The sequence below is a fragment of the Oryctolagus cuniculus genome, chromosome 1 (assembly GCF_051225735.1).
Source record: "Oryctolagus cuniculus isolate XC-2025 breed Fujian yellow rabbit chromosome 1, ASM5122573v1, whole genome shotgun sequence".
Taxonomy (NCBI): Eukaryota; Metazoa; Chordata; class Mammalia; order Lagomorpha; family Leporidae; genus Oryctolagus; species Oryctolagus cuniculus.
The window spans coordinates 113,399,837-113,412,757 of NC_142867.1; the positions used below are offsets into that span (position 1 = coordinate 113,399,837).

A 12,921-nucleotide genomic window follows, 5' to 3' on the forward strand; every position below is an offset into this window, starting at 1 on the left:
CATCTGTCTGTGTGTGGATGCCACACACCACACACACACACGCATACACACACACACAGAATTTTTCTCTTCCTTTTTCTCTTCTGTTTGGAGCTGTAATCGATGAAGTTATTAAGGATAGAGAAACTTCTAAGTTTCAGAGGCCGAGGGATACAGGCTGATCGGGTCCTCTTTAGGGAAGGTGAGGATCAGGAAGTGAGAGCCTCAGCTGGGTGGCTCGGTGTCCCTCCAGCCCCCTTGTGGGGTCAGTTAGCAGTGCACAGCCGGTGCGGGCTGGTGCTTAGGGAGAAGTGCCCCAGGCAGAGCCTTTGTGAGGGCGGCTCCTTGCTCTGGAGTATTCCGTGGCTCCTAGCCTATTTGGCTGAGTGCCTTCCTCCCCTCCTCCTCCCCATCATAGCACCAGCTCAGGCACAGGTGTTTGGCCTTGCTGTGAAGATGCTGGTTAAGACTCCTGCATCCCACATGCAGGTGTCTGGGTTCGATTCCTGGCTCTGGCTCCTGACTACAGCTTCCTGCTAATGCAGACGCTGGGAGACAGCCGAGAAGGCTCCCCACTTGGGAGACCTGGATTGAGTTCCCAGATCTTGATTTCAGCCCAGGCATTTGAAGAGTAAACTGGCAGATGGGGATTATATTTTTCTCTGCCTCTCAAATAAATAAATAAATAAAAATAAATAACATGGCCAGTTCATTGTTAAAAATTTGGAAAGCACGTAGAACAGAAAATCCATTCACAATCCCATCATCCAGCGTGAACCACTATTAAATTTTAATGTCTATCCTTTCTGCTTTTGACATGATTTTCCCAAAATTATTATTGCACTGCACAAACTTTTCCGTAAGCTGCTTTTCTTCCCACTTAATTATATGCCATGCATTTCCCCCATGTCATTAAATATTTTTTCTACAAATATTTTAATGTCGGCATCATTTCCTATCATACGGGTGTCCCGTAATTTATGTAACCATCACTTTATTGGTAGGGAAACAGGTTGTTTCCAATCTTTTGCTACAATAAATAAAGCTGGGATGCACATCTTTGTGCATCAATCTTTATGCACATTCATGAATATTTCCTTCGCATAAATTTCTAGAAGTCAAATTACTGAGTTAAAGGTGTGCATACTTCTAAGGATGGCGATATGATTTGCCTTTAAGGATGCTGGGCTGAGTTGCCAGATTGCCTTTTAGTAAGGCTGTAAGAGTTTACACCCCCACCAGCTGCATCGAGGTATCTTACAGCACCCTTGCCAGTTCTGGGTCTTTTCATCATAAATGCTTTGTGAGTGCTTTTTTTTTTTGGGGGGGGGGTTGGTTTTTGGGTGTGACTGATGGTTTTGGAAGAAGACTACCTGTAATGATCCTTATTTCAAAGGTTCTGCTGCGTGCCCTGAGGCCGTCTTCCCTGAGCCCCAGCCCCGTGACCTTGGAGCCAAACCCATCAATGAGATCAGTGTGCCGTGATGCCTCAGGAGGGCCTCTCCCCTTTGTTCTCACTTCACTTCCTGGAGGCCCCCACCCGCCAGCCCAACTCTTGGGGCCCTGCCTCTGTTCTCAGGCATCCTTTGCGCCCCAGGTTCTGCCCCGTCGGGGCACAGAGCTGGCCTTGGGGGAGGGGGTACTCGGCAAGTGTGGACCGGAAATGGGGTGGGCCGAGCTCACACGGGGCTTCTGGGAGCCGCATACTGGAGCCGGCCCCAAGCCTGGCAGCACTCTGCTGCCTCTTGACTTCAGGAGGATTTGTGGAGTAATCCTCTGCTTTATTGAGCGGCTGTTCCTGCAAAGAACTCCCATGTTTACCCAGAATTCAGGTCTTAAAAATCAAGGATCTCTTTTCTTTTATCTCTAGGACAGCAGATTTCACAAAATGGGTTTTAACCATCCCGGTACCCCTCCCAGCCCGTCCCTGCAAGCTGTGGGCTCACTTGGGTCCAGACAGCGGGAGTGGCAGCTGCTGTTTTCTATTGATGATTTGTGGGAGGGAGAGTGGCCATCTTGCCCCATCACGGTCATGGGAGTGAAAGAGGGAAGTAGCTTCCCTGGGAGGAGAAGCAGGGCTCCTCCCGAGGCCTTGAGCTCCACTGCCCACCCCCATCTTGACCCAGTCACTAGGCTCCCAGATGTTAGCTTCTCATTGCACCCATGGTGACAGACTCCCTCCTCCCTTCCCACACACACACATCCGGAGGGTCACAGAGCCTGCCAGAGTTCTTGGAAGAATGCTCACAAAGTGAGTGAGCTCCTTGGGAGATAAACACCCTGCAAGAGGAAAATGCCATTATCCCAGTCTTGTTCCCCTTCCAGCCACCTCAACAGTCATGACACAAACGGTCTCCCAATGGCCCAGGGCTGCAGGATACATTATGAAAATCTAACCGACTGTCAGGAGGGATGAGGGCCCCGGAGAGCACTGAGCTCATTATTCACCTGATCTACTTGTCGGTTTCTATAGCACCAGTCAGGCTCAAAGCCGGGCACAGTGACAGGGAAGGTTGGTTAGGGGTATTTATGATGGGTACGGAGATCAGACAAAAGTGAGAGTGTTCTGAAGTCACAATTCTCAGCTGTGGAGTGAGGCTGTACCATGGTGCTTGATCAAGAGGGAGGCATGTCGCAGGCACCTTGTTCCTTACTGTTAATAACAGGGCCAACGGCAGCAGATCATCTGCCATGCCTACATTAATGCAGGCTCAAGGATACTCTTACGAGCTTCACTTGCATTCCTGACAGGTGGAGTTCATCTAGGCATTGCTTGCACCCTGCAGACTCTCTTTTATCTATGGCTCCCACCCTCAGAGAGTTGTGTGTGTGGTTCAAGATCGCCTACAGGGGCTCTCCAGGGGCGTGGAGTTTGGTTGGAAGCACTGAAATCGGGCTGTCTGGCTTTAGCTTTGTGTTTTTATGAGACATGGGACCTTGTGCATTCCTGAACCTTTTGTTGTGTCAGTTTCCCCTACTGTAATATGGGGTGTGGGGGTGGGGACAGTAACAGTGTTTATCCCATCAACTAACCCAGGTGGAATGCTTTCAGCGCCAGGCACGCACTGAACAGTGGGTAAATGTTAGCCATTGTTGTGGAGTTGATGACTATAGTCTGCTTTTATTATCTGCTTCATTTCCCTTAAAGTCGTTATTGGTTTCCATAGTATCCAGGTGTATCCATGGGAGTGTGTTGTGCAAGGGGACATCAGCTACTGTGTCACTGCAGGGGTAGGGGGCGGGCTGCAGCTCCAGGGACCCTGCTCCAGAGGCTGCTCTCTCTGTGCTGCATCTTCCAAGTTCAAGGTGCCAGAAGAACCGGTCAAGGTGTTCTGCTCTGCCCTGTGCAGATGGTGGTGGGCCAAAGGGTAGAGGCTTGGAGCCCTCACTGCTTGTTTCTTTTAAGTGGGTTTTGTTTTTTCTTCTCTAATTGCCTTCTCTTTTCCTCTGCAGGCAGCTGAACTAGGCATGGTGTCAGCCTATTACACATACATCTTCACTAATCTGGTAAGACATCCTCACAGCACACCTTCTTGGCATGGAGGGTGTTTTTCGGTGGTTAGGGGCAGTGGGCTGTGATGGAATGAAACCAAGGAGATGGGGAGTGGGGAAATAGAAGCAGAGGAGCAGAAGCCGACCAGAGAGAAGGGGCCTCCTGGAAACGTGGGGCTCCAGGAGCCTACTGGGATTCTTACCCCCACAGTCCTTAGCCTTGGGAGAATGGGAGTCTGCAGTCTCAGGCCACCATTGAGCTGCCAGCAGCCGTCTAGCACTGATTCCTCCGGGCTGCAGCTTTGGTGGAGGGACTTCCGTGGCAGGTCTGGTTACTGTCCTGTCCACTGTCTACATCGTGAGATTCTCGTGCCAGCTCAGAAGTAGAAAAGCCACGCTCCGAAAGTGTGCGTGTCCAACAGCATCGTGCCTGGATGCTCCTCCAGGGGCCATCCTAGCCCCTTGCCTTTGTTTCGCAGATGAGAAAAGTGAGCTTTGTAGAAATTTTAGTGCATCAGACTCGTGAGCTTGCTTTGTCACATACCACCTGTGTGCCTTTGACTGAGCCCTGCGTTTGGAGTCACTCTCTGTAAAATGGGAATAAGGCTGGAGCCGTGGCAGTTGTGGAATGGTGTAATTTAATCCAGGTAGAAACATTTTGACGTTGTAAAGAGTTGAGAAATGTGGAAGATACTTATTCTACAGACATACTCAATTAGAGAGCAAAGCTGACCGCAGAAAGCAGGGTTTTTTTTTATCAAAATGCATAAATTTTCATTTTGAAATAATTATAGGTCCCAAAGGCAGTACAGAAGGGCCCATGTACTGTGAACCCAGTTTCCTCCAATGCAAGAATGGGGTACCCTTTTTTCTGCCAAGAGCCATTTGGATATTTATCACGTCATTCATGGGCCATACAAAATGATCAACTTAAAAATCAGCATGCTATAGATTTATTGAATGTCGAGTCCCGCCTGCAATTGCCTTGGAATGATTGCCAGGGCCTGAGGGCTGGACGTGCCCCACCCCCACTGCTGGTTACATTGCACATAATTACAGTACAGTAGCAAAACTAGGATAAATCAAGTCTATCAAAGCTGTAGATTTGGGTACTCCTGCCATCAAGATATGGAACAATTTCATCACCACAAAGATCTCTGTTGTGCCACCGCCTTGTAGCCACACTCACCACCCTTGTCCCCACCACCCAGAGCCAGCACTGGTTTGTTCTCCGTATCTATAATGCCATGATTTTGAGAATGTTTTGTATGTGGAATCATACAGCCTGGGAGCGTTCGAGGTCAGCACAATGCCCTTGACATTCATCCACATTGCATGTGTTATCGCGGAGTCGGATGTGATGGTGTGGATGAGCCACCATTTGTCTAAATACCCACCTAGTACAGGACATTTTGGCTATTTTAAATTTCTACTTTTGGAAACTACAAATACAGCTAATATACACAGTCATTCAGAGGAGAGGTTTATGTTATCTTAGAAACCACTTGACCAAGTGAGCCTTTGTCCAGACGGCATGTGACCACTTCCTGTGTACCAGGTACAAAGCCAGGCTTTAGGATGAACACAGGAGTAAGACACCAAGCCTGCCTTGGGAGCACTCGAGTACGCACAGTAGGACAATGTGGTGTAAATTTTATCGGCTGGTGTGTGTACCTAAGCTCCAGCCTCTCCACCCAGAGCAGCCACAGAAAACTTCATTGAAGATAGGGCTGTTAAGCTGTTCTCCGAAAGGTAGGCAGGGTTTTTCTAGATGAACAAAGAAAGGAAGAACAGTCCAAAATAAGGAGCAGCTTATCCACATATTTGCAGATAAGGAAACCCACGGTGTCCTCAGGAAACAAGCCGTCCCTCTAAACTGATCGGCTCCTTGAGGAATATGCATGTCAGCTAATTCTCATTCGTTTATCTATTTATATCCAGCCTTGAAAGTAACCTATTTAGAGGATTTACGGCGTATATCAATTAGCTGGAAAAGTCTTGATATGTTAGGGAGCAGACGCCAGCTTCGCAAATTTGTCTCTTTAGTCTTATAAAGGAGCGTGGGACCCAGAAGGGAAGATGTTCTGGGTGACAGTGAGCCATGGGGTCATTTGGGGGCCATGTAGTGTCTCTCCCTGTGCTTGGGGACCAGGTCTCCTAAAACATCCTGCATTGCTTGGGAAATGCCTGCCCAGAGAGGCTTGGGCACTGAGATCCTTTCTCTCCTTCTGCTGTGGGTATCCAAAAACAGCTCTTTCTTAGGGCTGCTGTGTGATTGTTAACCTTAGAGCATCCCACAGGCCTTGGCTCTGAGTTGAAAGACACCTTAGAGGAATCTACTATGGCTTCTTTTTTTGTTTTTTTTTTTTTTTTTCTCGGAGAAGGACTCTCTTCATACCAGGCTTGCTGGAGAGTTATTTGATCTTTGCTTAAATTTGATTGGAATGGCTCGGTCATCACCACCAAACTGCTGTGTTGGCATTTTTGATTCAAGTCTAGCATGCATATGGAACACCATACATACTACAGAGCATATGGAAAGAAGTTCATGGAAAATTGAATTAAAAGAGTGTTTATTTTGGTGGAGTTTTTTTTTAAATACATGCATAGTTGTGTGTGTGTGTGTGTGTGTGTATGTGTGCTGTAACACGTTTTCCATGAGCTTTTTGAAGAATATATGTACAACTTGTTTTTTTTTTTTAATACTTATTTATTTGAAAGGCAGAGTTACAGACACAGAGAGGGTTCACTCCTCAAATGGCTGCAACAGCTGGAGCTGGGCCGGTCCAAAGGCAGGAGTCAGGAGCTTCTTTTGGTTCTCCCACACAGGTGCAGGGTCCCGAGGACTTGGGCCATCTTCTACTGCTTTCCCAGGCCATAGCAGGGAGCTGGATAGGAGTGGTGCAGCTGGGACTTGAACCAGCGCCCATATGGGATGCCAGCTCTGAAGACAGTGGCTTTACTCGCTGCACCACAACACCAGCCCCAATATGCATAAGTTAAAGAACTTTTTCTAAGTGAGCAGCTCTCAGAGGCAGAAACGGAGCATCACCAGCACCCCAGGAGCCCCCATTGGACTCTCCAATATAGAACAGGAAGGACTTCTTTGTTTGCTGGTTTCAGCGTTTTTTTCTTTCCCTAACACTGCGGTAAATCAGAGCACTAACACGTGAAAAGGGAAAGAAGGATCAGAGTATTCCCAGAGCAATGCAAAAGCATTTGCTTAAAGTTAAGGAGGCATGTGGGGAAGCCTTAACAAGTTGGCAGAAAAGTAAAGAGAGATTAAAAGTACAGTTGGGTTCCATTTGGGGAGCCTGGGAAATAGGCGGGAAGAGCGGCAAAAGCAGGCCAGGGCTGCCTGAGCTGTGCCAGCCTGCCAGGGGGACCCCCTGCTTGAGGTTGCAGAGGAAGCAGCTGGACAACGTGGAGCTGCTGGGGTGACTTGGCAGATGGCTGGGAGCTGGTCCTTTGGAATAAGGCTTCCCAGGCGGGAACCGAAATAAGATGGAGTTTCTTGGCTGGGAGACTTTTTAAAAGATATTTTAGAAGATTTATTTGTTGATTTGATAGTTAGAGAGAGAGAGAGAATTTTCTATCTGTAGGTTCATTCTTCAGTTGGCCACAAGGACTGGGGGCTGGAGCAAGTGGAAGCCATGAGCCAGGAGTTTCATCCTGGTCTCCCACGTGAGTGCAGGGGCCCAAGGACTTGGGTCTTCTTCCACTGCTTTCTCAGGTGCATTAGCAGGGAGCTGGATTAGAAGTGGAACAGCCAGGACTCTAACGTGTGCCTGTTTGGGATGCCCGCATTGCAGGCGGCAGCTTAACCTGCTGCACCACAACGCTGGCCCCCACTGGGAGATTTTCAAGACAACAGCATCATCCACTTTTGCATAGTGTCATTCCCTCTTGACAGAAGTGAACGGGACAGTGGTGATGATGGTATCTAGTGAGAGAAGCACCTGCCTGAGAAGGCAGGCCTGGGCTCAGGTTCCTGCTCTGCCTTCTTCTCACTGAGTCACGTGAACTCCCCAAGCCCATTTTCTCATTTTAAAAATGAGGATAATAAAGCCTTACAAGATGATTATGAAGATTAACTACACTTCTCTAAGTAAAAATGCATCATAAATTGCAAAGTGCGACATATTTCTAAGGCATTGTATTTTTTTTTCAGCCTAACAGTATGATTCTTTCAGCCTTCAAAGAGCTTTTCACCTTTTTTGGGAGGGCACGGAACAAGTCAAGCTCTGGGAACACAACTCAGCCAGAGAGTTCTTTGAACCTAGAATTAACAGGACTCACACAGTTTGTAAGATTGCAAGGGGGAAATCAGAAAAGTAACTTTGTGTGATGCTGGATGAATAATAGTCAGAAATTAGAAGCAGAGCCATTGCAGAAATCACTGAGTCAGAGAATATTCTGGAAGCTTCTCATTAGTGCCTTGGCTTTCTGGAAGGGGCAGACTTATAATCAGAATTGAAAATCAGGATCACTCTTCCTGCCCAGTTGCAGCTGGAGTTTTTGGCCAGAGAGGGAGGGGCTCCATGCAGAGGCTCACGAGTGAGATCCTTCACACATCTCCAGTCCCCTCCTGCAAACACAGGTGCCGCTGGGCCTTCGTTCTTACTTATTCCTTCTCTGGACTGCTTGGGGATCGCCAGCATGTCCCATCGTTCTCAGTTCTGCCACAGCGATGCTGTGGATTCTCCAAGTGGCTTTGTTGAGAACCAGCGTGGTGGACGGGGTAAGGAAAGGACCTCGACCATCGATGCAACTTAAAATTCTAGGGTGATGAGCTACAGCGGTGTGAGCCTGTGCACGTAACTCTACCTGAGCCTCAGTGACCTCTTCTGTAAGTGGACCTCTCTAGCCCCTGTCCCCAGGAGATACACCAGGTACAGAAGCTGGCTTGATATATGTGTTTAAGAAAGGGATGATACTATGTTAAGAAGTCCTGTTTATGCATCCCACGGGCTGAAGGGAATTGGAGATAACTTGTTCTGCTGGCCAGCCTCTGGTGGCCTATAACAATGACTCCTACGATGCCACTTTATTTATATCCAGAGAATGACTAGAAACAGATAGTTTGGTTATTGTGCATGACTGAATCGACCATTGCATGGCTTATTTGTGTTGGTAATTACTGAGTAATTGATCCAATCCCCATACCTTACTCCTATACAGGCTCTAAGAAAATGAATTGATTTAGGGCTTCTATAATAATAAATTGGGTTGACGTCTCTGGATTCAATAAGTTGAGTAATCATCACAAGAGTCGGGACAAAATTATCCATCATGAATAAAACTTGTAAACCATCAATCCATTTGACCCTGCAGAAGCAGAGTTTCTCTCTCTGGTAGGGGTTGGCCAGCAGGGAGTCTGGGTCTTGGGTGATGAAGGTGACTGATACAAGAAGAGGGACTGAGCCATGGGAGGGGACAGGGAAGAGCCAGGTCTGCAGGTGCAGTGGACAGGGGGATGTCAGGTGATGAGAGGGACACAGCAACAGCAGGGGACAGACCTATGTGCAGGAACAGACTAGAACAAGGTCAGTGACAGGAAGTAGGAAGGTGCTGAAGGCACACAGCCATAGCAAACAGTGGGCAGGTATCCAGTCTTCCATTTATATTATCTCAAAATAGAATTTGGAGTAGAGCATCCTGGCAGTAGAGGTTTGGTCAGTAAAACAGCTTCTTGTCCCTGTGGTTAGTTCTGAAGGGTCAGGCATTGTCCCCAGCAGAGCAAATCTCTGACCAACAGATGGAAATGACACCTGGCTGAAGTGAGGGCCCAGGGGCAGAGGGTCAGTTTGTGAGAGGTAAATTGAGAGTTGGGTTGTGCCCTTGGCCGGAGGAGCCAGGCAGAAGCAGTTCCTGGTGAGATAGGAGGTCAAGAGCTTGGGCCACAGTGAGAGAAGGACCAATAAAGTTCAGAGCAAGGCAAACCCACTTACTGTTCAGAGTTGCAACAGACGTAGGGTGAGCGACAGTGAGGACTGGTCCTCGCCCTCATGCGGCAGTCCTCCCTTCCTTCTCTCCCTCCTTCCACCCTTCCTCTCTCATGGGATCTAAGTATATATAACATCAGCTTTTCCGTTTTCGCCATTGCTGACAACTGAGGGGCATTAATTCCATTCTCAACTGTTGTGCAGCCTTCAGCACCATCTGCTTCTAAAACTTTTCATCAACCCGAACAGAAACTTGTGCCCGTTAAGCGCCGTCTCCCCATGCCCTCTCTCCAAGTCCCTGCTTGCTTCTATTCTACTTTGTTTCTGAATTTGCCTAGTCCAGATGCCTCATGTAAGTAGCATCATAAAACACTTGTCCATTTGTGTCTGGCTTATTGCACCCTGCGTGATGGTTTCTAAAGGTTTATCCACAAAGTTGTGTGTATCAGAGCATCATTCCTTTTATAAAACCTGCTTTATAGTGATAAAATATATATAGCAAAATTTTATTCATTGTAGATAGCATGAAGTATATTCACATTGATGTACAAACATTACCACCATTTATATCCAGAATTTCTTCGCCGTCTTAAGCCAAAGCTGTGCACCTACCAAACATTAACTCCCTCCATACCCTCCCCCTCCCAAACCCTGGCAACCACTACCCTACTTTCTTTTTTTTTCTTTGATGACTTTAATTATTTATTTGACAGGTAGAATTACAGACAATGAGAGGGAGAGACAGAGAGAAAAGTCTTCCATCCACTGGTTCACTCCCAGATGGCTGGAATGGCCGGAACTGGGCTGACCCGAAGACAGGAGCCTCCTCCAGGTCTCCTACGTGGGTGTGGGGGCCCAAGGACTTGGGCCATCTTCTACTGCTTTCCCAGGCCACAGCAGAGAGCTGGATCGGAAGAGGAGCAGCCGGGACTAGAATTGGCACCCACAGGGATACTGACGCTGTAGGCGGAGGATTAACCTGCTGCACGTAGCACCGGCCCCTCTACTTTCCATGTCTACAAATTTGATTATTCTAGGTACTTCCTACAAGTGGGATCATATGATACTGCTGATTTCACTTCGATGGCCTCAGGGTTCATCCATGAGCCAGAATGCCCTGCCTTTTGAAGCACGAATAATACTGCATTGAATGTGCATAGCACATTTGTGTATATCCAATATGTCCATTCATCAATGGACAGTTGGATTGCTTCCGCAGTTTACCTGTGAATACTGCTGAACCTAGATGTGCAAATATATATTGAAGTTCCTGCTTCTGGTCCTGTTAGGTGGATGCCTAGGAGGGGGAAGCTGGATCACATGGTAATTATGTGTTTAATTTATTGAGGAACTGCTAAGCTGTTTTCCAGAATGACTGTACCATTTTTCATCCCCATCAGCAATGTTTAAGGAGTGCATTCTCGCCACAACCCTGCCGATACTTGTTATTTTTCATTTTTGTAATAAGAGCCATCCTGATGGGTGTGAAGTGGTCCAGTGTGTTTCTTATTTCCCTTTGGAGTTTGCAAATTGACAGAACCGAGACCACATGGCTGAAGCTGAGAGTCCCACTCACTAAGAAGTTTTATAGTGGAAGTAGCTGGTGTAGCAAAGCCTGGTCCTGCAGTCAGAACTGGTGAGATCCCCCATTCAGGGGATTCCAAGCTGTGCAGCCCGGTGGCTCTTGGAGTTTCAGTTTCCTTATGTGCAAAATGTGAACAATAATAGCGTCCGTCTTTTTCTTGGTCAGAATTAAAAATCAGCCATTGATAGCACTATGTGTATCTGTAGGTAAAGCTGGCTGCTCTAGCAGATAAACCCCTAAATCTCACAGCTCCATACCATGGAAGATATGTCTGACCCACTGAAGTCCCAGCAGGGTGTTGCAGATCAGTGAGTTGCCTTTCTTCTTAAAGACCAGGCTTCTTTAGCTTCTAACTGTGTCTTCTCAGAGGCCAGGGGTGAAGAAAACAGCATGGAGGCTCACGTTTGGGTGGGTTCGATGCACCAAGCCTAGAAATGGCTCCATATTATTTCTGCTTGCAATTCCGTTGGCTAAAACGCAACACATGACTACACCCACCTTCAAGGGTACCTGGGAAGTGTAGTCTAGCTGTGTGCCCAGGAAGGAGAGGCAATGGTGATCAGAACTCAATATCTGCCACATTATGAAATTATTCATCGCCATCACACATCTCTGGTGCTAGAAATGCAATTAGCATCCTAAATGGCAGCTTATCTGGGTAGAGGATGACTGACCCTATACATGGAGATGAGCTCCTTGCTATATGGCTGTCAGTTCCCTTAAGCCTAACAGGTCAGTGTCCAGAGTGCTGCTGTTGTACAGGTGGGCAAGCACAGGATGGCTGTAGGTGCACTGCACTGGCTCCTCTCTGTGGTCTGGAAAGGGCCCTGTGTCCCCAAGCTGGTCTCTGGGTTTGGCTGGGGGAAGCCTTGTTCCAGGAGGCTGAAGGAAGTTTGGATAGGAGACGTGAGGAATTAAGGGCCCCAGTCTGCTGTTGAGATGGCAGCTGCAGCTGATGCCATCTGATGAGAAGAGGTGAAGGAGGAGGCTCAAGTTGAGCTAATAAATCCAGAGGGTATATCCAACTACTAATGAACCCAGGGAGAATTGCAGTCGCTGCCTAATAGAAAAGATAAAATCACCCTAATGTATTGTCAGAGAACACAGATGGGCCCTCCGCCAGAGGACAGAACTGCCGCCTTGGCAGGGAGAAGTGTTGAGATTTAAGGGCAAGGGTCAGATGTCATGGGATGTCAACGTAACTGGGAAATAATTGGGCACTGGAAGCAGAAGGCTGTGTGTTCTGCTGGCCATAGCAATGGAGCCTTGTGGGGCCTGAGGGCGACATGACTGCCATTTCATTGCCGTGACCCAAACAAGGCCAAACGTCCTTCTCTTGACACCTGCCAGAGGGCAGCACCTGGATATTTGTGTGGTATACAGAGAGGCGGTGGGCACCTTGGAGATTCCTCCTTGGGGAGTCTAGAGAGAAGGGGCTGGATGTTCTATATTGGAAGACATGGGGCATGGTTGCCCCAGCAGAGGGCTCCATCATATCGCGGACAGAGTCCTGGACTGGCAGTGCAACAGCTGTGGGTTTGTGTGCCAGTGCTGACATGAACACTGGGTGACGTGGGGGAGTGACAGTGGACAGCTGTTGGAGAACTTCTGTGGGCTGGGTTCTGTAATGTGTGCTTCACTGTTCCTTTCTCCTTGAAACCTCACAGCAGCTCCAGCAGAAATTGTCTGAGCGATGGGCAAGCTGAGGCTTACACGCTTTGGTGTCTTGCTCAGAGGGGTGGAGCCAGTGAGTGCACAGCCACGTCACTCTGCTGCCTTTATCTAGGCCAGCTGTTTCTTCTTGCTGGGCTTGGGTTTCTTCATCTGAGCGATGATGCTGTTTATTACATCATCTCTCAAGATTGTTCCAGCCTTCAACTTGTTTCTACCTACACACACTTGGGGCCATTTCAACTCATA

General features: G+C 48.0%; 1 protein-coding gene across 8 annotated transcripts in view; it reads left to right on the forward strand.

Moving 5' to 3' along the window:
• Positions 1 to 12,921, forward strand: part of GRIK4 (glutamate ionotropic receptor kainate type subunit 4) — a 433,666-nt gene that overhangs the window by 287,621 nt on the left and 133,124 nt on the right. For all 8 annotated transcript variants that reach the window (XM_051819416.3, XM_051819403.3, XM_089313654.1 and 5 more), the window contains one exon: positions 3,433 to 3,486. In XM_051819416.3, coding sequence (XP_051675376.1) covers positions 3,433 to 3,486 — 54 coding nt within the window. The remainder of the gene's footprint in view (positions 1 to 3,432; positions 3,487 to 12,921) is intronic.